This window comes from Mobula birostris, chromosome 12, assembly GCF_030028105.1.
Source record: "Mobula birostris isolate sMobBir1 chromosome 12, sMobBir1.hap1, whole genome shotgun sequence".
Classification (NCBI taxonomy): domain Eukaryota; kingdom Metazoa; phylum Chordata; class Chondrichthyes; order Myliobatiformes; family Myliobatidae; genus Mobula; species Mobula birostris.
In genome coordinates, this window is record NC_092381.1 from 76,192,583 (window position 1) to 76,219,236 (window position 26,654).

General features: G+C 38.3%; 1 protein-coding gene across 8 annotated transcripts in view; it reads right to left on the reverse strand.

Annotated features, from left to right (window-relative positions):
• The window catches only part of nek7 (NIMA-related kinase 7), a 227,554-nt gene that overhangs the window by 105,613 nt on the left and 95,287 nt on the right, over nt 1-26,654 (reverse strand). For all 8 annotated transcript variants that reach the window (XM_072274176.1, XM_072274173.1, XM_072274172.1 and 5 more), the window contains 2 exons: nt 26,426-26,516; nt 25,960-26,049 (listed from right to left, as the gene is read on the reverse strand). In XM_072274176.1, coding sequence (XP_072130277.1) covers nt 25,960-26,022 — 63 coding nt within the window. In that variant the 5' untranslated portion in view covers nt 26,023-26,049; nt 26,426-26,516. The remainder of the gene's footprint in view (nt 1-25,959; nt 26,050-26,425; nt 26,517-26,654) is intronic.

Below are 26,654 nucleotides of genomic sequence, written 5' to 3' on the forward strand. Positions count from 1 at the left end.
TTTGGAGAGACATTTTTAATATTATCTCCAAGGTATTGAATATAGATATTTCTCCTCACCCTATTACTGCTATCTTTGGACTACCTAAAATTTCCAGTAATCTTTCTCCTTCAGCCCGTAGAATGATTGCATTTCTTACTTTAATGGCGAAAAGATGTATCTTACAACATTGGAAAGAGCTTAATGCTCCAACTACCTTTTTTTAGTTTTCTCAGACGATATTATGCTTGAATTTGGAGAAAATTAGAAGCAATCTTTATGATTCCTCACTTAAATTTGAACAGACCTGGAGATCTTTTATTCAATATTTTCATTTAATGTAATTTTTTTTCTCCTCTTTTTTTGCTCCATATTTATATACCCCTGTTTTTTTTTACTGTTTTTAATGGAGGTCGGGATTGAGGACGTGATTTTAAGTTTTTTAACTCTGCTTGGTTCCAAGTTAGCCCATTGCTTTGCTTTGCTTTTAGTTAGTTGCACGGTGGTTTTTTTTTCCTTTTCTCTATTGCTATATATATATATATATATATATATATATATATATAAAATTAGTATACTATTATGTTACCTTAGTATGTTATGTTTAAATTACATTGTTTGTATCATTTTTTTTGTATTAATACCCCCGTTATTTTATTATATTCTAACAGTGTATTAGTGCCTATATGGCTTACCTTTTTGTATACTTATTCAATAAAAAGATTTAAAAAGAAAGAAAGAAAATAATCACGATCGTGATTTAAAATAAAGTGGAAATAATAAAGTGATCAGAAAGAGGTGAAACGCCATCGGTCATTGGAAAAGCGTTAGACTACAGTCGGTCAACGATCTGAACAATTTTAAAGGATAAAGTGAGAAAGGCCCTGCCCGATTAAAGCTACGATTATTACTAAGCAACGCAGTGGTTTAATTATTGGGTTTTGGGTTTTTGATCCTCCACATCAACCCAGCACCGATGGAGAGTGTGCTCGGGAGCGATCTCTCACTGGATAGAACTCGGGAATTTTCGTTCCCGAGCCCGCGCTGAAACATATAGTTTCTTAAGTGTTTTATATGCAAAGAAAGATAAAATATGTACTATATACTAAGACGAACGTTTGACTAACTGACGCTAAATAATACCGGATGTACCTGTTCCGACTTAGTAAGAGAACTTCCGTTTTTTTTTCGATCCTGATCCACGATAACCTACGCACATCCTCCCGTATACTTTAAATCATCTCTAGTTTATTTATAATACCTAATACAATGTAAATATTATGTAAAATAGTTGTTATACTGCATTGTTTAGGGAATAATGACAAGAAAAAAAAAGTCTGTACATGTTCGAAAAACAAGTTCTGAAAGAGCACTTCCGGGTTTTCTCGTTTCGCAGTTGGTTGAATTTGTGCATGTGGAACTTACGGATAAGGAAGGCCGACTGTATTTTTAATTTAACTATTTAATATACACACATATATACTGTAATTGATTTACTTATTTTTTTCTATATTTATCATGTATTGCAGTGTATACTGCTGCCGCTAAGTTAACAAATTTCACAACATATACTGGTGATATTAAACCTGATTCAGATTCTTCATTGTTTATACAATTCATTATATTTACATGTAAAATTACGTGAATTGCCTACGTCATGAACCTACCACTTGATACATACGCACCTCGTTTAAAGTAAAAACCAAGTACATGAGTTATCACTGGCTTGCCCTTGTTTTTATTTTGATTACCTTTACGTTTTAGAGTTACAAAACATAAAACAATACATTTAGTTTCCTCATACAAAACATTGATTTACGTTGTGGACCTCTCAGGCTTCAAGCAGCATTCTATTTGTCACTGCCCTGCATACAGAAAAAGACATGTTTATTCTTACTATTTCTTGTTTGTCAACTGCGTCTCTATCGATGTAAATATATTTTATTTAAGCTAGAAGCTTTAATATTTTGCACTATTGTCTTAGTTGGGACCATATTGAAACCCTTCCACAAGTCCAAATATATTATATCGCTACTTCCCCCTTGAACATTCTAATAACTGCAGCTCTGATACCCATAGCTTTAGTGCAAACTTGCTGAACTATGGTGGAACATAATATGGTGGAATTCTTCATTAAGATGGAGAGTGATATAGTTAATTCAGGAACAAAGGTTCTGAACTTAAAGAAGGATAACTTTGAAGGTATGAGACGTGAATTAGCCAAGATAGACTGCCAAATGCTACTTAAAGGGTTGACAGTGGATATGCAATGGCAAGCACTTAAAGATCGCATGGATGAACTACAACAATTGTTCATCCCAGTTTGGCAAAAGAATAAACCAGGGAAGGTAGTGCACCCGTGGCTGACAAGGGAAATTAGGGATAATATCAATTCCAAAGAAGAAACATACAAATTAGCCAGAAAAAGCGACACATCTGAGGACAGGGAGAAATTCAGAGTCCAGCAGAGGAGGACAAAGGGCTTAATTAGGAAAGTGAAAAAAGATTATGAGAGAAAGCTGGCAGGGAACATAAAAACTGACTGTAAAAGCTTTTGTGGATATGTGAAAAGAAAAAGATTGGTTAAGACAAATGTAGGTCCCTTACAGTCAGAAACAGGTGAATTGATCATGGGGAACAAGGATATGGCAGACCAATTGAATAACTACTTTGGTTCTGTCTTCACTAAGGAGGACATAAATAATCTTCCGGAAATAGTAGGAGACCGAGGGTCTAGTGAGATGGAGGAACTGAGGGAAATACATGTTAGTAGGGAAGTGGTGTTAGGTAAATTGAAGGGATTAAAGGCCAATAAATCCCCAGGGCCAGATGGTCTGCACCCCAGAGTGCTTAAGGAAGTAGCCCAAGAAATAGTGGATGCATTAGTGATAATTTTTCAAAACTCTTTAGATTCTGGATTAGTTCCTGAAGATTAGAGTGTGGCTAATGTAACCCTGCTTTTTAAAAAAGGAGGGCGAGAGAAACCAGGGAATTATAGACCGGTTAGCCTGACATCGGTGGTGGGGAAAATGCTAGAGTCAGTTATCAAAGATGTGATAACAGCACATTTGGAAAGCAGTGAAATCATCGGACAAGGTCAGCATGGATTTGTGAAAGGAAAATCATGTCTGACGAATCTCATAGAATTTTTTGAGGACGTAACTAGTAGAGTGGATAGGGGAGAACCAGTGGATGTATACCATTCATTGAAAGTGGGCATGCAGGTACAGCAGGCGGTGAAAAAGGCGAATGGTATGCTGGCATTCATAGCAAGAAGATTCGAGTACAGGAGCAGGGAGGTACTACTGCAGTTGTACAAGGCCTTGGTGAGACCACACCTAGAGTGTTGTATGCAGTTTTGGTCCCCTAATCTGAGGAAAGACATTCTTGCCATAGAGGGAGTACAAAGAAGGTTCACCAAATTGATTCCTGGGATGGCAGGACTTTCATATGATGAGAGACTGGATCGACTAGGCTTATACTCTCTGGAATTTGGAAGATTCAGGGAGGATCTTATTGAAACGTATAAAATCCTAAAGGGATTGGACAGGCTAGATGCAGGAAGATTGTTCCCGATGTTGGGGAAGTCCAGAACGAGGGGTCACAATTTGAGGATAAAGGGGAAGCCTTTCAGGACCGAGATAAGGAAAAATTTCTTCACACAGAGAGTGGTGAATCTGTGGAATTCTCTGCCACAGGAAACAGTTGAGGCCAGTTCATTGGCTATATTTAAGAGGGAGTTAGATATGGCCCTTGTGGCTACGGGGATCAGGGGGTATGGAGAGAAGGCAGTTACAGGGTTCTGAGTTGGATGATCAGCCATGATCATACTGAATGGCGGTGCAGGCTCAAAGGGCCGAATGGCCTACTCCTGCACCTATTTTCTATGTTTCTATGTTTCTATTAAAAAAAACTATCTCTAACAAAGCCATTAAACATCAAGCAAGTCAGGTAACATCTGTAGAGAACTAAGCAGCTGGCAAAATGCATTTTGTAGACACAGTAAAGAGAAAATTGTAGACAATTTATAACAATATTAGCAAGATATACTTAATAGTGTCCAGTTCATAAACTGCTGAATATCTTGAAGACCATAATGAGATGCAAGATTCAAAACCCAGCCTGAATAAGAATTATTAAATTATATTAGTAAGTAAAAATGTTAAAATGTAAGCCGAAAGTTCAATATGTTAAAGATATTTTTCCATCTCGTTGCTTTATAGCAATAGGGCATGAAAGATAGAATTTCTATCTTCATAAGCAAGATTAAAAATATCAGAAACAGGTGAGGTATTGTTTTCCAGTTACAGCTCTGTTCAAGTTACAGCTCTGTACATCCCCACAGTACTAATCAAGAAGCTTCAAAACCTGGGCCTATGTACCTCCCTCTGCAATTGGATTCGTAACTTCTTCATTGGGAGATCTCAGTCAATACAGATTGGTGATAATATCTCCTCCAGACAATCAACACAGGTGCACTTCAAGGATGCATGCTTTGCCCACTGCTCCACTCCCATCACACTCACATCCGTGTGGCTAGGCGTAACTCAAATACCATCTGTAAATTCACTGATGAGACCACTGTTGTTGGCAGAATCTCTGACGGTGAAGAGAAGGTATAAAGGAATGAAACAGATTGGCTTATTAAGTGGTGTCATTGTCAACAAGGTCAAAGAAAAGATTGTTAAGTTCAGGAAGGGGAAATCAAGGGAACATGCACAAATCCTCATTGAGGGGTCACCCGTAGGAAGGCTGAGCAGTTTCAAGTTCCTGGCTGCCAACTACTCAGAGGATATATCCTCCGTTTACTATATCCATAAAAGCATGACAAAAACACTCCAGCAGCTGTACTTTATTAGGAATTTGGAGAGATTTGTTATGACATCACAGACTCCAGCAAATTTTTCCAGATGTACCACGGAGAGCATTTTGAGTGGTTGCATCACCATCTGGTTTGGAACTACCAGTACACAGAATCATAAGAGGCTTTCAGAGAGTTGTAGACTCAGCCAGTTCAATCATAGGCTTAGAAAGTAGTGCATCAACACAGCGTATCTACCATGAAGGACCCTCCCAATGCAGGGTATGCCCTCTTCTCAATCCTGATTGAGAAGTTGCAGAACCTGTGTCTCTGTACCTCCCCCTGTAATTGGATCCTCAACTTCCTAACCAGAAGACCAAAATCTGTGCAGATTGGTGATAACATCTTCTTCTCGCTGACGATCAATACTGGCGCACCTCAGGGGTGTGTGCTTAGTCCATTGCTCCACTCTCTATATACACATGACTGTGTGGCTAGGCATAGCTCAAATACCATCTATAAATTTGCTGACGATACAACCATTGTTGGTAGAATCTTAGCATGTAACAGGAGGGCATACAAGAGTGAGATATGCCAACTAATGGAGTGATGCCGCAGCAACAACCTGGCACTCAACGCCAGTAAGACAAAAGAGCTGATTGTGGACTTCAGGAAGGGTAAGATGAAGGAACACATATCAATCCTCATAGAGGGATCAGAAGTTGAGAGAGTGAGCAGTTTTAAGTTCCTGGGTGTCAAGATCTCGGAGGATCTAACCTGGTCCCAACATATTGATGTAGTTATAAAGAAGGCAAGACAGCAGCTATACTTTATTAGGAGCTTGAAGAGATTTGGCATGTCAACAAATACTACACTCAAAAACTTCTATAGTTGTGCATCACTATCTGGTATGGAGAGGCTACTACCGGACCAAAAGAAGCTGCAGAGGGTTGTAAATCTAGTCAGCTCCATCTTGGGTACTAGCCTTCAAAGCACCCAGGACAACTTCAGGGAGCGGTGTCTCAGAAAGGCAGTTTCCATGATTAAGGACCTCTAGCACCCAGGGCATGCCCTTTTCTCACTGTTACCATCAGCAAGGAGGTACAGAAGGCTGAAGGCACACACTCAGCGATTCAGGAACAGCTGCTTCCCCTCTGCCATCCAATTCCTAGATGGACATTGAATCCTTGGGCACTACCTCACTTTCTAAAAAAAATTGTACATAGTTACTATTTGACAAAGGAGAGACTGTCTAAAGTGTTTCCTAATGTTGATAGTCAGTGTAATAGATGTAAAACCGAGACAGCTACATCGACACATATGATCTGGTCATGTTCTGTATTGAAACAGTTTTGGAAATCTATTTTCTGTACAATTTCTAAAGCTTTAAAAATTAATTTACAACCTAATAAATTGACAGTTTTGTTCTGTATAATCCCTCAATATATTCATGGTATTTCTATATCAGACCAACATGTAATTGCATTCGTTACATTATTGGCCAGCAGGGCTATTTTACTGAAATGGAAAGATGCCCCTGCTCCCACTTTGATACAATGGTTCTCTCAGGTGATGCTGTGTCTTAGTTTGGAGAAAATCAGAAGTCGAATTTTTGATCCTCGATTTGATTTTGAGACAAGGTGGGGTTCTTTTGCCCGCTACTACCATCGGACTTAAGATGGTTTCCTTCTGATTCTTGTTTAAATGGATTTGAGTTGGCGGATTGGTGTTTTTCTTTTATGGAAGCTTGTATGGCGTATAGCTCCGGGGTTGTGCTCCCAATGGGTTCTTTTTTCTCTTTTTGGTTTTTTTTTGTTAGCAGAGTTTTTTTGTTTTAGTTAGTAGGGTTCCTTTTATTTCCTTCTTTCTTTTTTCCAAAAAAATTGTTTATTTTTTCTTATTATTAATGATATATTGTTTAGTTTTGTTAATCAGTTATTTGATAATTTAATTCCTCATTGTACATATTGACACGTTGACTTGATTACTTTAATGTATTTTTGTTGATCTTCAATAATAATTAATAACAAAGATTTAAAAATAAAAATGACTTTTCTTGAAACATATTTTATGATCAAACTCCTCAATGAAGAAGGCTTTACTGCTTAAGTGACTCAGTTAAAATCAACACTCAGTGGCCACTTTATTTGGTACACCTGCTGATTTATGCAAATATCTAATCAGTTAATAATGTGGCAACAACTCAATGCATAAACGCTTGCAGACATGATTAAGAGGTTGTTGTTGTTCAGACCAAACATCAACACAGGGAAGAGATGTGATTTAAGTGACTTTAAGAATGTTGGTGCCAGACAGAACTGCTGATCTCCTGGGATTTTCACACACAGTAGTCTCTAGAATTTACAGAGAACGGTGTGAAATGCAAAACACATCCAGTGAATGGTAGTTCTGTGGGCAAAATTACCTTGTTAATTAGAAAGGTCAGAGGAGAATGGCCTGACTGGTTCAAGCAAACAGGAAGGCGATAGTAACTCAACCACACATAATAACAGTGATGTGCAGAAGAGCATCTCTCAATGTACAATACAGGGAACCTTGAAGTGGATAGACTATAACAGAAGACCACACTGGGTTCCACTTCTGTGGCCACTTTTTAAGGTACACTCCTGTACCTAATAAAGTGGCCACAGAGTGCATTTAAAATACATCCATTTATCATAATTAAGTGACTGTTGTTAAACTACAAGTCCACTTAACAAGTGACTAATGCAGCTTCAATTAATCATATTTCAGAAATAATCAATCAAACCAGTTGGCTATTGCACTGATTCTTCTTCTTCTTCATGCGCCTTGCATGTTACACGCTTGGCGATCATGGCTTTCCATATCAAACGATCCCTCGCAGCATCAATGGTATCTTGCACACTTAGATCTGTTAGTTCTTTCACAGTATCCAAATATTTTCTTCTTTGCCTTCCTCTTCCACGTTTCCCAGGCATACGGCCTTGTAATGTAAGGCATTCTATTTCTCCCTTTCTGATGACATGGCCCAGGAATTTAAGTTTCCTTTTATTTAATGTTCTCATTAAAGATCTTTTTGTTTGGGCACATTGGAGTACTGTCACATTAGTTACCCTATCTCTATATGATATTTTCAGCATTCTTCAAAGAAACCACATTTCTGTTGCTTTTAAGTTTCTTTGGAGTTCTGGTGTTATAGTCCATACAGCAAGATTGACCAGATGTAACATTTTAGTAGCCTAAGCCTTGTTGTCATAGAAATGTGTCTGTTGGTAAAATGGGTTTCATTTTTTGGAAGTTGGTTTTGGCAATGGCAATTCTTCTTTTTATTTCTACTTTACTTATAGCATCTTGTGATATAAAGCTACCAAGGTAACTAAAGCTGGTCTTTTGTTCAATCTCTTGGTTACCGATGTACAATTGGCAGTTGGGAGTATCCTGCTGTTTCGATATTACCATACATTTGTTTTTTTTACAGTTGATGGTTAGACTAAAATCTGCACTTCTTTGTACTACTTTGTCTAGGAGGATTTGTAGGTCTTCTGCAGCACTTGCTATTAGGGTGGTATCGTCTGCATATCTTATACTGTTGATGTTAACACCTCCAATTTTTATCCCATCTAGATCTTCTATTTCTCTGAGAATCATTTCACTATAGATATTAAATAATTCCGGTGAGGCAATGCATCCCTGTCTAACTCCTCTTTGAATTTTAGTCCAGATTCTAAGATTTTTTCTAAAATATTGGCAACGAGACTGGAGAATGTATTGCCTCGAATTATTTCCGTTGATCAGACTGGATTTATTAAAAAGCGTTACTCCTTCTTTAATATTAGGAGATTAATGAATATTGTTTACACTTCTTCACCAAGAACTCTAGAATGTGTCATCTCATTGGACGCTGAGAAAGCTTTTGATAGAGTCGAATGGACATATTTGTTTATACGCTTGAGAAATTTAATTTTAGTCCAATGTTTATATCTTGGATTAAATTGATATACCTTACTCCCTTGGCTTCGGTATTTACCAATAATCAAAGATCTCCCTTTTTTCAGTTATTCCGTGCTACTAGGCAGGGTTGCCTTCTTAGTCCATTATTATTCGGTATTGCCCTGGAACCGTTAGCTATTGCTAATCGCGACTCTCCTAATATATTTGGTATTACCCGTGGGAATGAGATACATAAATTATCACTATATGCATATGATTTACTATATATTTCTAACCCTGAGAAATCCATTCCGGCAATATTATCTCTGCTTGCTCAATTTAGTAGTTCTTCTGGTTACAAATTGAATCTTGGTAAAAGTGAACTTTTTCTATTAAATATGCAGGTTATAGATGTTCACCATTCAGATTGATTACTGACTATTTTACCTATTTGGGGGTTAAAATTGCTAAGAGACATATAGACTTATTTAAGCTCAATCTTTTACCCTTAATTAGCCAGGTTAAACAATTGCTTACTAAATGGTCCCCATTGTCTCTATCACTGATTGGCCAAATCAATGCTATTAAAATGATTATTCTACCTAAATTTTTGATCCTTCGGTTAAACTTGAAGAGACTTGGAAGCCATTTATTCAACATTTTCATATGATGTAGTTTGATTTTTTCCTGAATCCTTTTTATTAACTTAGAATATATGAATAGAGCAGCGGAGTTGACGACATTAATGAATATATTCCATCTAATTCATTTAGCCTTGTTTTGTTCTGTTTGCTTTTTTTGGGTTTAGCCATTAGTTCTATTTTTAAATTTTTTATTTGTTTTTTGGGGTTTTTCTTTGCAATGTCCTTTTCTTTTTATTTCTTTTTTCTTCATGATTAACTACATCAAGAGTTTGGAAGTCTATTACACTTGTACTATTTGTAGTCTTTTTTGTATATGTCTATTAACAATAAGGTAATTCCAATCTTTTTGTATCACTATTGTTATTATGTTTATGAACTTGAAAATTAATAAAAAGATTTTAAAAAAGAATTTTAGTCCAACTGCTTATATAATCAATGTTTACCACCGCTGTTTGATTCCAATATAAATTTTGAAGCAGTTGTTGGTCCCTTCTGTCAATGTTTAGTTTAGTGAGAATTTGAAATAATTTTTCATGTTGCACTTTGTCGAATGCTTTACTGACATTAATATAACATAAAAAGACATCATTTTGATATTCAATTGCCCTTTCTAAAAGCATTCATAGTATGAAAATTGTATTCCTAGTTCCTCTATTTTCAATAAACCCCTATTGCAGTTTAGAAGTTTCTAGCTTTAATTTGTTTTTAATTCGACTCAGAACAACTCTCAACAAAATCTTTATTATGTGACTTATAAGACTGATAATATAAGTCAGGCAATACACTAGACTCATATATGCCATTAAACAGCTCAAAAAGAATATCTATGCCCAGATCTTCTAGGGCTTGTATCATTTCCACTGAAATATCATCAGGTCCAGTGGCTTTACCATGTTTCATGCTTTTCATTGCTTTAGTTGTTTCTTCTTTGGTAATAGGTGGGCCAGAATTAGGGTGTTTAATATCTGGGGGTTTCCCTCTATTATCTTCAAAAAGCTGCTCTATATACTGAATCCACCTCTCACATTCTTTATCTGGATCTGTTAGTATGGATCCAGCTGCTGATCTTGCATCCTGTTGAGGAGGTTTTCTTAATTCCAGTAATTTCCTTAACTTTCTTGTGCATTTCTTTGCTGTTGTTAATATGGCCTTCTACTTCATTGCATTTTGAGTCAGCCATTCTTCCTTTGCAATATTGCACAATTGTCTGATCTGTCTGTCTAGTTCTCTGTATTGCACTTCATTATTGCACTGATTAGATCTCCAAAATAGAATGCAGCAATACTTCCCAAAACTATGGCTTTACAATTAAACCAATCAGCTATAGCAACTTCTGATAAATCAGTACAAACGCTGTTTTTCCAACTATGAATTAAACACAAACACCTGCACAGTACATACACCGTTGAAAAGGTCTAAGGTATTGAAGCGATTATCAGTAAAGTTTTCTTGGAAGAATCAACAATTAATTCTTATTGAAATGCTGATGGACCTTCCTTGATAGAGTCAAACAAAATGCGCAATGGGCTCAAATTCACTCACTATTATTTAAGATATATGTGACAGAAACCAAGGAGACAAGATGTATATATTCAAATGCAATTTTCAAAGTCACCAACACTACTGTCAATGTTTATCACTCTTTCGCTGATCAATGAGATGCACTGAATGGTAGGTACTGTATACTGAATTTTCAAATTTCAAAGTAAAATTTATTATTAGAGTATATATATCACCATATACAACCCTGAGATTCTTTTTCTGCGGGCATGCTTAGCAAATCTATAGAACAGTAACTGTAAATATCAGAAACTATAAACTGTAAACAAACTCTGCAATACGATATAAATAAATAGTAATGTAATGAGCATAAAATAACAATACAACATAGTTCTTAATGAGTGTAGCTATCCCCTTTAGTTCAAGAGTCTGATGCTTGAGGGGTAATAACTGTTCTTAAACCTGGTGGTGTGAGTCCTGAGGCACCTGTACCTTCTGCCTGACAGCAGCAGTGAGAAAAAAGAAAGGCCTGTGTAGTGAGGATCTTTGATGATTTTCTACAGCAACATTTCATGTAGACGCGCTCAATGGTTGGGAGGGTTTTAACTGTGATGTACTGGGCCAAATCCATTACTTTTGTAGGATTTTCTGCTCATTGTGTGCAGCAGACAGAAGCTAACCTCAAAATATTTTGTTTACAGTTTATACTTTCTGATGTACAGGACAGCTACAAATACCTGGGGATCCTTTAGGTGCATGGGAACCACGATGAGGACACAAGGAAGGCTGCAACATCCAAGTACCTCCGTAGAGTGAGACTGATTCTAAAAAGCCAGCTGAATGGGAAGAACAAGATCAGGGCAGTCAACACATTCGCCCTACTGGTCATGAGATACCCAGCCACAATATTGTGCTGGCCAAGGAACGAATTGGAAACCGTTGACATCAAGACCCAGAAACTACTAACAATTCACGGAGGATTACATCCAAAGTTCAACAGCAAGTGACTGTACACCTGCAGGAATAGAGGAGGACAGTGACTTGGAAGTGTTAAGGACACAGTCCTGGAAGAAATGCAAAATATCTATGAGTATGTCACAAAGATGACCCCCAAGGACAACCTGTCAGGAGAATACCTCAAACAATTGGCAGGGGATACAGAAATAGAAGTGGGTGAAGCACAGCCAGGGGCCATAGCAGGAGAAGTCTCTGCACAGGATGTACCATTGCCAGATATCAGAGGTGGCTGACATAAGCAAGTCCTACCAATGACTGGAAATGGCAGGGCTGAGTGACAGCACAGGGGAATAGAAGCAAGGGTCTATCATACCAGACAAGACCCAAGAGGCAGACTGAGCAAGGAACTCACTGAAACTATCAAGCACATAGTCACAGGGTGTAAGGTACAGGCAGAGACAGCATACATTGAACCAGACAACCAAGTTGCAAGAATTGTGTATAGGAACATCTGTGCTAATTATGAATTGAACATTCCTGAGTCCAAATAGGAAATACCTAAGAAGGTAGTGGAGAATGACAGAGCTAAGGTATTATGGTATTTCTAAATACAGGCTGATAAGCAGGTAGTGGCCAACCAACCAGACATAGTAATACTGGACAAGGCACAGAAGAAAGCAATCTGGCAATCCTGAATGACAGTAATATCAGAAAGAAAGAATAGGAGAAGCTGGAGAAATACAAGGGCTTGAAAGAGCAGATAGAAATGATGTGGGAAGTTAAACTCAGAGTAATCATGGTGGTGACAGGAGCACTTGGAGCTGTGACATCTGGACAGGGAGAGTGGATCCAACAAATCCCTGAAACAATATCTGAGATCTCGGTCTAGAAGAGCGCACTACTAGTAACAGCAAGGATACTGCACTGAACCCTCAAGCTCCCAGGCCTCTGGTAGAGGACCTAAGATTGAGGGAAAAATACACATACACACCACCCACAAGGGATGAGAAAATAATTAAATAAGTATCTTTCCCCCTCACCCCTTTTGGGTGGTTTGTATGTGCATTTTTCCCTCAATCTCAGGTCCTCTACCAGTGCCTATAAAAAGATTTTGTGTTTTATGCTTTATAACATTGAGTCACAGTGGATTTACTTTGGCTTTTTTGACACTGATCAACAGAAAAAGACTCATTCATGTGAAAGTGAAAACAGATCTCTACAAATGGATCTAAATTAATTCAAATATAAAACCCAAAATAATTGATTGCTAAGTATTTATCCCCTTGAAATATGACACACCAAACCATCACTATTGCAGCCAATTGGTTTTAGAAGTCACATAATTAGTTAAATTGAGATCACTGTGTGCAGTCAAAGTATTTCAAATGATTGCAGTAAAAACACACCTGTATATGGAAGGTCAAGCTGCTGGTGAGTCAGTATCCTAGCAAAAAACTACACCATGAAAACAAAAGAACACTCCAAGCAACTCCATGAAAAGGTTATTCCAATCAATAAAGGACATTTACATCACAAAATACAAGATTATTCAACTTCAACTTCAACTTCACCTACATTGTCTAAGTTCATCCCAATGTTTCTCCGTGAATCAGCATTTTCCCTGCATTCTATGCCATTGTCGTTCTTGCATTTCCCAAGTTCATCTTGTCCTTATTTTTCACCCTGCATTCTCTCAATATCCCAGGAAAATTGCTAACCACCAAGCTTCATTCCTTATACTAATATTAGTTAACATAGTGCAAGTTTTCTTCATTTAGGAACTACTCCCACTTTCCTCACACCCCCAACCGAATGACCCTCTCTATAAATACATTGTCATTTGGCTTTTTATTCAAAATTACCATCATTTACCTTGATATTTCTGATAAGAATGGAACTAAGTAAAGTTATACAGTAAGAGATAAGTAGATGATGGTGTGAAGAATGACAATACTATTTGTGACAGTATTTTAGAGCTACTGTGTTGCAAGAAACTTGTTTGAAGAGCCTAATTATATAACAAAAGCAAATGGCTGGAGGAACTCAGTAGATTGGGCAGTATTTGTGAGGAAAAAGAGATATGTAACGCTTTGCGTTGAGACTGCAACAGGATACTGCTTGACCTGCTGAGCTTCTCCAGCAGTTTTTTTAAATTCTAGGTTATAGCATCTGAGTCCTTTGTGCCTCCAGTATATTTAGATAAAAAGGAAGAGATACAGGGATAAGGAAGAGAGAAACAGGCATTGGACTAAGAATGTCCAAATCATACAAAGATATTTGTGTTTGAACAGCTGCTGACAGCTGGCTAAACCAGGGCTTATTCAATCCTTAGTATTTTAGTATTTTTATGGACAATTGCAGTTATAAACATTGAAATACAGTGCCTATAAAAAGTATTCACCACCCCCCCTCCCCGGAAGTTTTCATAGAAACATAGAAAACCTACAGCATAATACAGGCCCTTTGGCCCACAAAGCTGTGCTGAACATGTCCTTACCTTAGAAATTATCTAGGGTTATCCATAGCCCTCTATTTTTCCTAAGCTCCATGTACCTATCAAGGAGTTAAAAGACCCTATCGTATTCGGCTCCACCACTGTTGCCAGCAGCCCATTCCACTCTCTGCATAAAAAACTTACCCTGATATCTCCTCTGTTCCAAGCACCTTCAAACTGTGTCCTCCTGTGCTAGCCATTTCAGCCCTGAGAAAAAGCCTCTGACTATCCACGTGATCAATACCTCTCATCATCTTATACACCTATCATGCTTTATTGTTTTACAACATTGAATCACAGTGGATTTAATTTGGCTTTTTTTTTGACAATAATCAACAGAAAAAGACCCCTTTGTGTTAAAGTGAAAACAGATCTCTACAAAGTTATCTAAATGAATTAGAAATATAAAACACAAAAATAATTGATTATATAAGTATTCACCCCCTTTAATATGACACACCAATTCATCACTGGTGTAGCCAATTGGTTTTAGAAGTCACATTATTAATTAAGTAGAGATTTGTTCTTGGTGACCTATGTGCAGTAAAAGTGTTTGTTTCAATTGATTGTCGTAAAAATATATCTGTATCTGGAAGGTCCAACTGCTGTCAGCAGCTGTTCAAAGACTAAATATCTTTGATTGATTTAGATATTTCTAGTTCAATGCCAATTTCTCGCATCAAAGCTCTCCATCCCAGTATCTCTTCCTGGCAAAAACTACACCAGGAAGACAAAAGAACATTCCAAGCAAATCCACAAAAAGGTTACTGGAAAGCACAAGTGAGGAGATGGACATAAGAAAATTTCCAAGTCACTGAATATCCCTGGGAGTACAGTTAAGTCAGTCATCAAGAAATGTAAAGAATATGGCACCACTGTGAATCTGCCTAGAGCAGACTGTCATCAAAAACTGCGTAATCATGCAAGAAGGGGACTAGTGAGGAAGGCCACCAAGAGACCCATGACAACTCTGGAGGAGTTCAGTGGCTGAGAATGGAGAGACTGTGAATACAACAACTGTTGACCAGGTGCTTCATCATTCACTGCTTTGTGGGAGAGTAACAAAGAGGAAGCCACTGTTGAAATAAACTCACGTGAAATCTTGGGCAGAGTTTGCCAGAAAGCATGTGGGAGACTCTGAAGTTAGCTGGAAGGTGGTTCTATAGTCTGATGAAACGATAATTGAGCTTTTTGGCCATCAGACTAAATGCTATGCTTGGTGTAAGCCAAACACCGCACATCATCAAAAACACACCATCCCCAATGTGAAGCATGGTGGTGGCTGCATCATACTGTGGGGATGCTTCACAACAGCAGGCTCTGGAAGGGTTGTGAAGGTAGAGGATAAAATGAATGGAGCAAAATACAGGGGAATCCTGGAGGAAAACCTGACGCAGTCTGCAAGAGAACTGCGACTTGGGAGAAGATTTGTTTTCCAGCAAGACAATGACCCCAAGCATAAAGGCAAAGCTACACAGAAATGGCTTAAAAACAATAAAGTTAATGACCTGGAATGGCCAAGTCAAGATTTCAAAGATTCAAATTCAAGATTCAAAAAACTTTATTGTCATTCTAACCATACATCAGCTCTGCAGGGCAGAATGAGACAGCGTTTCTCAGGGGCAGTGCAATCATAACATAACAAACGCAACACTAAATAATAAACATAACAATAAACAGTAAAACACAACAGCCACATGTCAGTTAAAATCAGTTATAAGTGTCCAGTGCAAGTTAAAAGTGTCCAAAGCAGAGTCAGGTGGAGCAGCTATTTAGCAGTCTGACTGCCTGTGGGAGGAAGCTGTTTAGTAGCCTTATGGTTTTAGTTTTGATGCTCCTGTAACGTTTGCCTGATGGCAGAAGAACAAACAGTTCATGGAGAGGGTGTGAGGGATCTTTAATGATGTACCGTGTCTTCTGGAGGCACTGACTCTGAAAGAGGTCTTGGACAGAAGGTAGCAAGACCCCAATAACCTTCTCTGCTCCCCTAACCACCCTCTGCAAGGCTTTTTTGTCGACAGCACTGCAGCTGGAGTACCAGGTTGTGATGCAAAAGGTCAGCACACTTTCAACAAGCCTCTGTAGAATGTAGTTAAGATGTTAGTGGGGAGTGATGCCTGCTTAAGCTTCCTCAGAAAGTGCAATCTCTGCTGGGCCCGTTTCACAATCCCAGTGGTGTTCCTGGACCAGGTGAGATTGTCCGAGATCTGCACCCCAAGGAACTTGATGTTTTCCACTCTCTCCACTGTTGAGCCGCTGATGCTGAGGGGTGTGTGCTCAGGCTGAGACCGTCTGAAATCGACGATCATCTCCTTGGTTTTGGTGGCATTAAGCATCAAGTTGTTATCCCTGCACCAGCTCTCTAGGTGTTTGACCTCCTCCCTGTACATAGTTTCATCAAGTCCAGGCCTCAATCCAAATGAGAATTTGTGGCTGGACTTGGAAAAGGGTTATTCTTTTCACGATCCCCATATCCCATATAAACTGACAGTGCTTAAGCAGTTTTGTAAAGAAGAATGGGGAAAAATTGCAGTGTTCAGATGTGCAAAGCTGATAGTGACTTATCCACGCAGACTCAAGACTGTAATTGCTGCCAAAGGTGCATCTACTAAATACTGACTTGAAGGGGGTGAATATTTATGCAATTAATATTTAGTGTTTAATTTTGCAATTAATTTAGATCACTTTGTAGAGATCTGATTTCACTTTGATACAAAAAAGTCATTTTCTGTTGATCAGTGTCAAAAGAAAGGCCAAAAGCCAAAAACAGCCAACCTCAGTACCTCCATGTATCCACTGATTCCCTAAATATCTGAAAATCTATCACCTCTGCCTTCAATATACTCAATTAACTGAGACATCTGCAGCCCTCTTGGACCCTACGATTTACTACACTTCAAATTAGTACATTTCTTCTCATTTCCTCAGTCACCCTAACGTGACAGTGACTCACTAGTCCTTTTCACCTCAGAGGCAAAACATCATCCCCACATCCAAAATAAAAACTGTAGATGCTTGAAATCTGAAATAAATTCCCTTGCACCCTCTATGACTTAGTTTGTTCCTATAGTTGGTGACCAGAACTGCATACAATATTTCAAGTGCAGTCTCATCAACATCTTGTACAGCCGTAACGTAACATCCTAACTCTTGTATTCAGTGTCCTGAATGATGAAGAGAAGCATGCCATATAACCTCTTAGAACAGAGATCAGTACAACCCAACAAAGACAGGTCCTTAGCCAATAATGTCAATCCAAACTAATCCCATCTACCTGAACACAGTCTTGAGTGTCTATTCTCTGCCTGTTCCTCTGTTTGTCTCAGTAAGTAGTGTCTCACAGTTGATGAGGGCATTGCAGTAGACATTGGCCACTGAATGCCAATCTGAAAAACAGCTTTCCACTACTTTTTGTCGAAGTCTTGTAACCATGTCAATTTGGTATCCACTTAGCTAGCACATCCTAGATCCCATGTGATAGAACCTTACCAACCAGCCTAGTATGTGAAACCTTGTCAAAAACCTAGCCAGTTACCAGTCTTCCAGTATCTCACCTGTTCTAACAAAGATACAAAAATTTCTGCCAAACCCCAATAATTTCTCTGCTTATTTCCCAAAAGATCTTAGGATACACATGGTCAGGCCCCATCCATGATCAAATGCATGGATACTTATACAATAATTTCTTACTGAGTTTAACTTATTAAATAATATCAATTATTTAAATGATCCAGACTTCCATTAACTGAGTCTGATGCAGCAAACTACTTTGGGAGTTTGGGTAAAAGGTTCCCATTTTTGTGCATCACATCCTACAACATACAGTATGATCTGTTGTGAATTACAATCCTATCAATTTTCCAGTTGTACCACAGGATGTGGACAGGGAAAACTTTGTATTCCTTATTGGTGGCTCTGCTACCACTGGAAATGTTAGTTTCACTTACATCACTCGGTTAATTGATCAATTGGATATTAGAAGAGATAGAGTGCAAGTAGGTGTAGCACAGTACAGCGATGGTGTAAGAACAGATTGCTACCTGAACTGTTACTCAACAAAAACTGAACTTGTGAATCACCTGTAAGGACTTAAGTTTAAAGGTGGCAGGACAGTCAACACTGGGTCAGCACTTAACCACGTCCTTGAAAATCACTTTACCAAATCTGCAGGAAGTAGAAAAGGTGCTCCCCATATACTCTTGCAACTTACTGGTGCAAGGGCTATGGATAATATCAAATCACCAGCAGATGCCTTGAAACAAGCTGCTGTAAAGATCCTTGGTGCAGGAAACAAGAACGCTGAAATAGCACAACTGAAAGAAATCGCAAGTGACCCAACTTGGGTTTTCAGAGCAAATGAATTCTACTCCCTGCCAATTATACTGAATAAAGTGTTGACTCTATTAACAGCAATACTCATGGTGCCTTTGACAATGACGATTACTCCAACTGTTGCTAGTACTGAAGGTCTTTCTTAATCATTATTATATGCACTTCGCAAATAGAGGTATCAGAGTCATGAGAAAATGCCAATGAAGGTGCAGTTACCCAAGGCTTGATAAGAATTTGGGAGAACATGCTACCTCAAATAACCTCTCCAAATGAACTTAAGGTGAGCTGATAACCAGACCAAAAACGAATGGAATGATAAACAATGCTGGTAGGATGAACAGTGCCAAGAGGAAGCTTAGCCACAAAAGGCTCCAGTTACACTGACAGCCCTTCTGTGCCAAAGAATCAATGTAAACAGAAGATCAATTTAACAGTATGTATTACCTAGGAACAAATTGATATCCTATCAGGGAGGAATCAGCTTCACAATTTCAACCCTTTTGTGGGTGCATTCAGTCCATCAATATTACTTCCCAATTTTCTGCTCCAATCCACCCATTTTGCTGTAAGATTCAATTTGTTGTCATTAGCCAACTTGGATCCTGTGAGATATTAACGAATTGCTAACTGTTCAAGAACAGATTTTGACTGAAGTCGGAGCAGTGTTTGTGATCGAAGAATCAATTCCTCCCACTGAAGGTATCATTCTTTGACAGATTTATAGTGAGCGCAAGACCCAGAGCCATAGCCTAAAGTAAGTCTTGAAATAATATGTTCCCATCAGTGTCACCAACATTGAGTTTTGATCATTTTAGTTATTCAAAAGATAAATTTCTGTCCATGAAAAGAACAGGTTCCTGGTGTAGATATGTGAGGTAATTTCCTACATTCCTGTTAGGAATTCCTGCACATGAGAGTTAAAATAGAACATCAGCTGCATGATTCATTGAAATTTCCAACTTTTAATTCAAAATCATAGACATAGAGTTACAGAGCGTGAAAGTGGTACTTGGGTCACCTTGTCCATGCCTACTAAGGTACCGACCTGAGATAGCCCCATTTGTCTGTATTTGGCTCATAGACCTCTATACCTTTCCTATTCATGAACCTGTGCAAATGCTCACTGTGTCAAAAACCTGCCTCTCAGGTTCCCTTTATATTATTCCCTTCACATTCTTAAATTTTTGCACTTTTATTTTGGACTTCTATACTGGGGGAAAAAAATCTACCCGATCTACGTCCCCCATGGTTTATCAGCATTGATAAGTTCACCCCTCAGCCCTCTTCATTTCAGAGAAAGCAGAAACCAGCTTGTTTTTATAATTTGTTTTATTCAAAGAATCTTCATTATAACAGGAAAAAAAGAGAAAACTGCAGAAGGATGCCATAGGCAAAAGAAATTCCTCTGATTGTTCCTGGAGGGAGGTTGAGTTAGTGTGCATCTCAAAAATCTCACATCAGTGATGTTAATTACATGATCTGCCAAAAAAGCTGACATGATGTAACTGAGAACTTGATGACCTGACAGGAAATAAACTTCCAGTGGATTTTGCAATGGTGGTATTGGTGGTACCTATCAGTGCCTGCTATAGGTAGACCACATCTCAGAATCGAACAGCAGGGCATAGATCACTATTGTCCAGTAGATAGCTGGGCAATAAATTGCTTTTCCAAAGGGTTTGAAGTCATGATCTGGAAACTCTGTTCCAGAGAGCCAAAGACTGTGCTTCTATGTTGAAAGCAGCCAAGAATTGTCACCAATGTCTGCCCTCATTGGGAAGAGGCTGAGATTCAGGAAGCAGGCATTATTTCCCAGAACCTCATGAACTTTCATCAGCTAAGTATAGTATTGATCATCCTAAGCAGACTGGCAGAAGATGATTTTTGCAAATATTATATGAATAGCTTATTCTGCCATCTGCATTTGTGAACAAGTGACAATGACTTTGAGCTGTACTTCTGATGTGAAGAACCCTAAGTACTGCCTATACCCTAGATCTCAATGACTAAGATTGGATTCAATTGTTATGGAAACAGCAACAATGAATATCAATCGAGATAGGTTATATAAAAATAACCAAACATTTATTAAACACCGATAAACGATATGGGAAAAAAGAAAACAAACGAAGACTTCAGCCGGAAGTTAACAGGTATGCAGTTGTTTACCAACTCGCCACTCGGCTCTGGTTCTTAAAGCGTTAAGTGCGAAAACAGTTCTTAAAGCGATACAGTCAGATATAGTTCTTAAAATGATAACTTCGAAAGTCAAACAGTTTTACACATTCAATTGGGAGAGACTTCTCTGGAGAAGGATTTCTTCACAGACGCACCTTTACTGCTGGTTGTCCACAGGATTCCCGATGCCGAAAGTAAACAGTTTAATCAACTGACCTTAAATTCCTTTAGAGAGAGAGCGCACCTTTTTGCATGAACTCTGCTCTTTCTGGCAAGAGTTATCTCTATGCAGGTACTCCTCCAGCGAAGACTCAATAAGGTTGATTCTTTATTAAACTGCCAAACAATGCCGACTTCTCTTGATCCTTCGATAAATTCTTCACTCTCCCTTCAACTGTTGAAATTGAATAAACTGGCACATCCAGCCACAAATTTCCAGTCCAAGTAATATGGAATCTTTCAACAAAACGCACACCCATTTTAAAAAATGAAACTGCGTTACAAAAACAAACGCAACAGAAACAGAGGCACAGCACGTTCTACCTGGAAATCTACAAACTTAAAAAAACCAACTGCGTCACCTGGGTCGACCCTTATATAGTCACGGGGCACATGTCATCACGTGACCTCACATCAGCAGGAAAATCACATCAGGTGACCTCCAAAAGACCATTACATCATTCTCACAAAAAAAAACAAATCTCCTTGAGCATGTAACACAATGAAAAACCAACTAGTTCCTAAATTATGCAAACCAGTATTAATTCACAGCTTGCATCAACAACTTCTCCCTAGGCAATAACAAAATTGCAATTTAACATGTACAAGTCAACAATTTGCATTAATCCAATGTTTCATTGCAAAATCTACATCTTACTCTATATTGCATTGTTCTCATGAAGATTACAGGAAAAACCATTAGCTCCCTATTAAATGCCCTACTTAAAGTTAAAAAAATTAACTTCCTGGTGGCCAACCATTTTTATTCCAATCCCCATTCCCATTCTGACATGTTGAACCATGCCTCCTTAACTATCAGGCTGAACCAATCTCAGATTGGAGGAGCAACACTTTATAGTTTTTCTATCCCCCACTCTGGCTCCCCTTTTACCTCTTCTCCTCACATGCCTACCACTTCTTCTATCCCTTTATTGCATGGTCTACTGTCCTCTCATATCAGATTTCATCTTCTTCTTCAGCCTTTTCAATCTATCATCTCCCAACTTCTAACTTCATATCCCCAACACCCCCCCTCCAACCCCTTCCATCTGGCTTCGGTCATCACCTTCTAGCTTAAACTCCTACCACTCCCCCCACCTATGACTCTGGCTTCTTCAACCTTTTTTCCAGTCTTGATAAAGGGCCTCGGCCCAAAACATCCACTGTTTAATCCTTTCCATGGATACTGGTTGACCTGCTGAGTTCCTCCAGCATTGTGTGTGTTATTCTGAACTTCTAGCATCTGCAGAATCTCGAGTTTATTATTTCTTGAAATTAAAACTTATTAACTAACAACAGATCCCTTTAATGAGAAGATAATTATTACTGACTGCCAATTAACTAAAAAGTCAGCTGTTGTAAATGTGGATACCCTGCAGTGATGTACTTAACCTGCTAACTTCCAAAACTTCTTCCACATCAGCAAGGTACAAATAGGATTATGATGGTACTGTCTCTGCTTGCATGGATGCATGAAACTCTCAGCTCAAGGTTATCCAAGAAATAAAAATAATCGACTTGGTTTGACTCTTAGCCAACCTTCAAATTTCCCTCTCTCTACTAAATGATATGAAATGGCTATCTACAAAATGCAACTAACTTTCTTCAACTCCACCCATGCAAGGAAAGGGGCATCAAGCACACAGTCATATGATGACTTGGAAGTCTACCTTTAAATAACATAGTAGACTTGTAGATAAATCTGCACTTCTCTATTTGTTATGGTCAATATCCTGAAATCTCCTACCACAAGGAACTGTGGAAGAATTTTTCCATGAGTACTGATATGCTTTAAAGTGTTATTTCTTTTTTTTTAATATAATTTTTTTTGATATGTACGTGCATGTGCGTCTGCATGCGTGTGTCCGTGCGTGTGCAATGTTGGCGGGACGATGTCTTCTTCATGTCTTTACAAGGTGCAGAGAGAGAGAGAGACAGTGTAGCGCGCCACTCCCCACACAGACATTTCGCAGCATTTTCCCCTTTATTTTACGAGGTTGAGTTGCAATCTCGACACTCGACCCGGCACGGATGGAGAGCGTACTCGGGAGCAGACCCGACTGGGTTCGAACCCGGGAACCTCCATTCCAGAGTCCGGCGCTGATGTCATTGCACCATCAACCAGCCCAAAGTGCTATTTCTCTAAAAATAATAATCAGCATGAATTGTGGCTATGCCATTACATCCATATTCCATGAATAAACTTTTATAAAAAATCATTATTCCACAGTTGTTCCCAACTTATCAGACCTTGGTTTCTCATGAAATTAAGTCTTCTTATCCAAAACTAAATGAAATGAACAAATCACAGTGTGCAGATCCTTATCGCGCATCTTCTATGTACTCCACAAGATAATCGGTGAGATGGTACTGACACACAATGATGAAAGTCATAAACAGCTTTGCAAGGTAACAACCAGGTCCAGAAGACTCATCTCAGTGAAGCTGACTGATATAAAACAGGTTAGGCCAAATGTGGATTAACAGTGTTAAGAACATGATTATTGTTATCCTTCGAGAGGATGATGATTGGTACTTCATCTAGCCAGTGTCACTCCTTGAAAGCACCGTCTAAGCATTCTGGTAACCTATTAGAATTAGTGTCATGTTATCTGCAAAGCCCCTTTGAAAATATATCTAGAACTATAAAGGCAACAATTGGATATCGAATGCCAGCAAATTGAAGTTACGTGGCTGAAGATGAGCATTTATTGACCCACTCAGAAACTGGGTCTTCTACTTATATTATAATGTAAGTAAAGATGTCATCTATCATAGCAGTGTGATGGTTAATAAAGGAAGAGTCAAATAGGATGCTAAGCATCAGCTAATGCGTGAAGAATTTTAACGTATTATATAAACTCAAAATCCTTGTATGTGGTAAAGCCAGCAGACAAGTCAACTGGAATGATAATCATGTGTAATCTCATTCCAAGGAAGCAAGCATTTGGGCTACACTTTCTCCCTGCTCTGCTTGGTGACACATCACATGCAGGTGCCACCTCTAAGTTACATTAAGTGCTTGATTCTGAGCTGTGTTGCTGTTACTGCCAAATTGAGTGTTGAGGTACCTTCATCATTCTCTTTTTGATCAGCTGCCATTGCCGAGCAGGCAGATGATCTTGGCCACCTGAAAGAAAGATGTAGGGGTAGAGTGAAAGTAAGGGGAGGTGGAATGGGCAAGTTAAAGATTCATGCTTACACCACTGCAGTTTCCAAAACATAAGATATTTGAGATGATGAAAATGGATCACGGTTAAGAGTAAACCCTTATTTTTCATTATCCCTAGGCTTGTGCTAAGTACTCTGTGTTGCCTGTTTCAATAAAGACCAACATTCCATCCACCATTTTGATTCATTGAAATCACATGTATACACCACTGCTTTGCTGCTGGCAACATTGTTATGTAGACTTCTCCGTTAAGAGGGAGAAAAGTGGTTAATAGCAATATTTCAATATGTCCATTGTGTCCAAATAGCTATTGGCATCTGGAAGTTGAAGTGTAAATGCTATGTATCTGAGGAGATGATCCAATCAATTTCAAATATGAATCTAGATAGATAGATGTTTTGTTAAGACAAGGGATGGGATGCATTGCACAGAACAATGAGTTAACAGTGCAGTTGGTAGGAATATATCCTCTAGCCATGCATGCAAGGCCATTAAGCTTCAGGTTTGATTCCTCAAGGTCATGTTAGCCCTCTCAAGCTACTATTTTCCTGGTGCACTTGCAGACTCTTTTATGGTAAAGGGCATTCTCTCTGCCTCATTTACCAAGGCCACCTGAGTTATGTCAGTAAAAATCACATGATCAGCCACGTCATCCAGAAAGCTTCAGAGACCCATGGAATGATCTCTACCACCATCTGCAGCCACAAAGCATCTGTCCTCGAAAACGTGCAGGCATAACATCAGTGGAGCTAATTTTAATTGATGGTAGATACACAAAAAAGGCACAATTACATTCATAAATTTTACAATTATTGCTCCTTGGTGGCTCAAAACAAACCAGAGATTGTAGCACAAAGTTTAGTCTGTGTCCCGATCATCAAAAAGTCTGCATTAATCACACACTGTCATCCCAATACTATCCAATTTAATTGCCCGCAGTTCAAATGCTTAATTGGATTCAAGACTATCAAACACACTATTGAAGCAAAAACAACAAAAGCAAATATTGCAATCAAATATGCATTTCCAAGTTTCAGAAATAGGATTTTTTTGAAACTGAATTAGTTCAATATTGGTATCCAATAAATCACAACTTCACAGAAGGTAAATGTTGCTGTTGGCTCACTTCCAAACACGTTGCACACCAGTACACTTCCCCCATTATGTTTTTAATCACAAAATGATCTTCACGGATTGTCTCACACATCTGAATTCCGAGACATGCGTTTTTAATAATGAGTTTAGTATATTCTTCTATTAGATTATGTGGCATCAGCTCACATACTTGTTGAAATATGCTAAAAACTTATTAGTCTAAGTTTGATGAAGTAATTCAATGGCACTCCAGAGACGTTGCAACATTATCCATGTTGTTAATTCAGTGCAAAAGCAAGTGGTTAATTCAGTGCAAAAGCAAGTGGTTGCTTCACTTTCAGATATGCAATTTTTGGTTAAGCACAGACACAACATCCTCAGCTGAGTTGAAAAGGTTCCATATATTGATGCAGGCCAAAGATTTTCCATAAACCCAAGAAAAGACTGTATGGGTATCATCACAAAGGTCGTTGTAGAATGTGGCCATCTATAGAACACAGTGTTTCTCAGATCACAACCATAACTTCACTTCTAAAGTACTTCAAAGGAAATAAATTCCAATGAAATAATCCTGAGTTATGAAAGTGAATTGGTTAATTTTAAAAATCGCAGTGAAAAAGAAAGCAATTTTGGATTATTTTTACTGCAATGACATTTATAACTTTAAAATTTGTACCTGTGATTGAAATGCAGAAACTGCAACATGACCAGCAAACTGTTGAGGAGGCTGCTCATCCATAACGCAAGAAAAGTAGGATCCTTTTACCTAAGATAGTAAATGTAGCAAATTTACTGACATGACATTATTATACCCAGAATTATTCCAATGTTTCAGCTAATCTTAATACAGTGAGCTAATTACATGCATTTTGTTTACTTGCAGTACTCACACCAAATGATTAATTGTAATAAATTGTAATAGGTGCTTTATACACACAAAAATACCTGTCAATTAAGTTTTCATATTTACAATGGATCAATGCAGTTCAGCCATCAGCATGCCTCATTTACTGGCAACCTAGTTTGATTTTTATATTTTCCAGTTAAATGCTTTTTTTAAAATTGGCATTTCAATGTATATCAAGAGACTGATATCCTATTGAGGGTGAAACCATAGGACACATAACCAACCTCCAGTTTACCTGTTCAGGTGGATGTAAAAGATCCCATAGAATAATTCAAATTTAAGCACAGGAGTTTTTGTGTGGCTGTAGCCAAGATTCCTTTGAAAACCTGAAAGGGGCAGGGTGGAAGAGAACATAAAATCTGATCATTCACATATTATTTGTGGGATCTAAACTGTTCACAAATCAAGAACTTTGCTCTACATCCCCAAAAGTGACTGTATTCATCAAAATAAAATTAAAATAA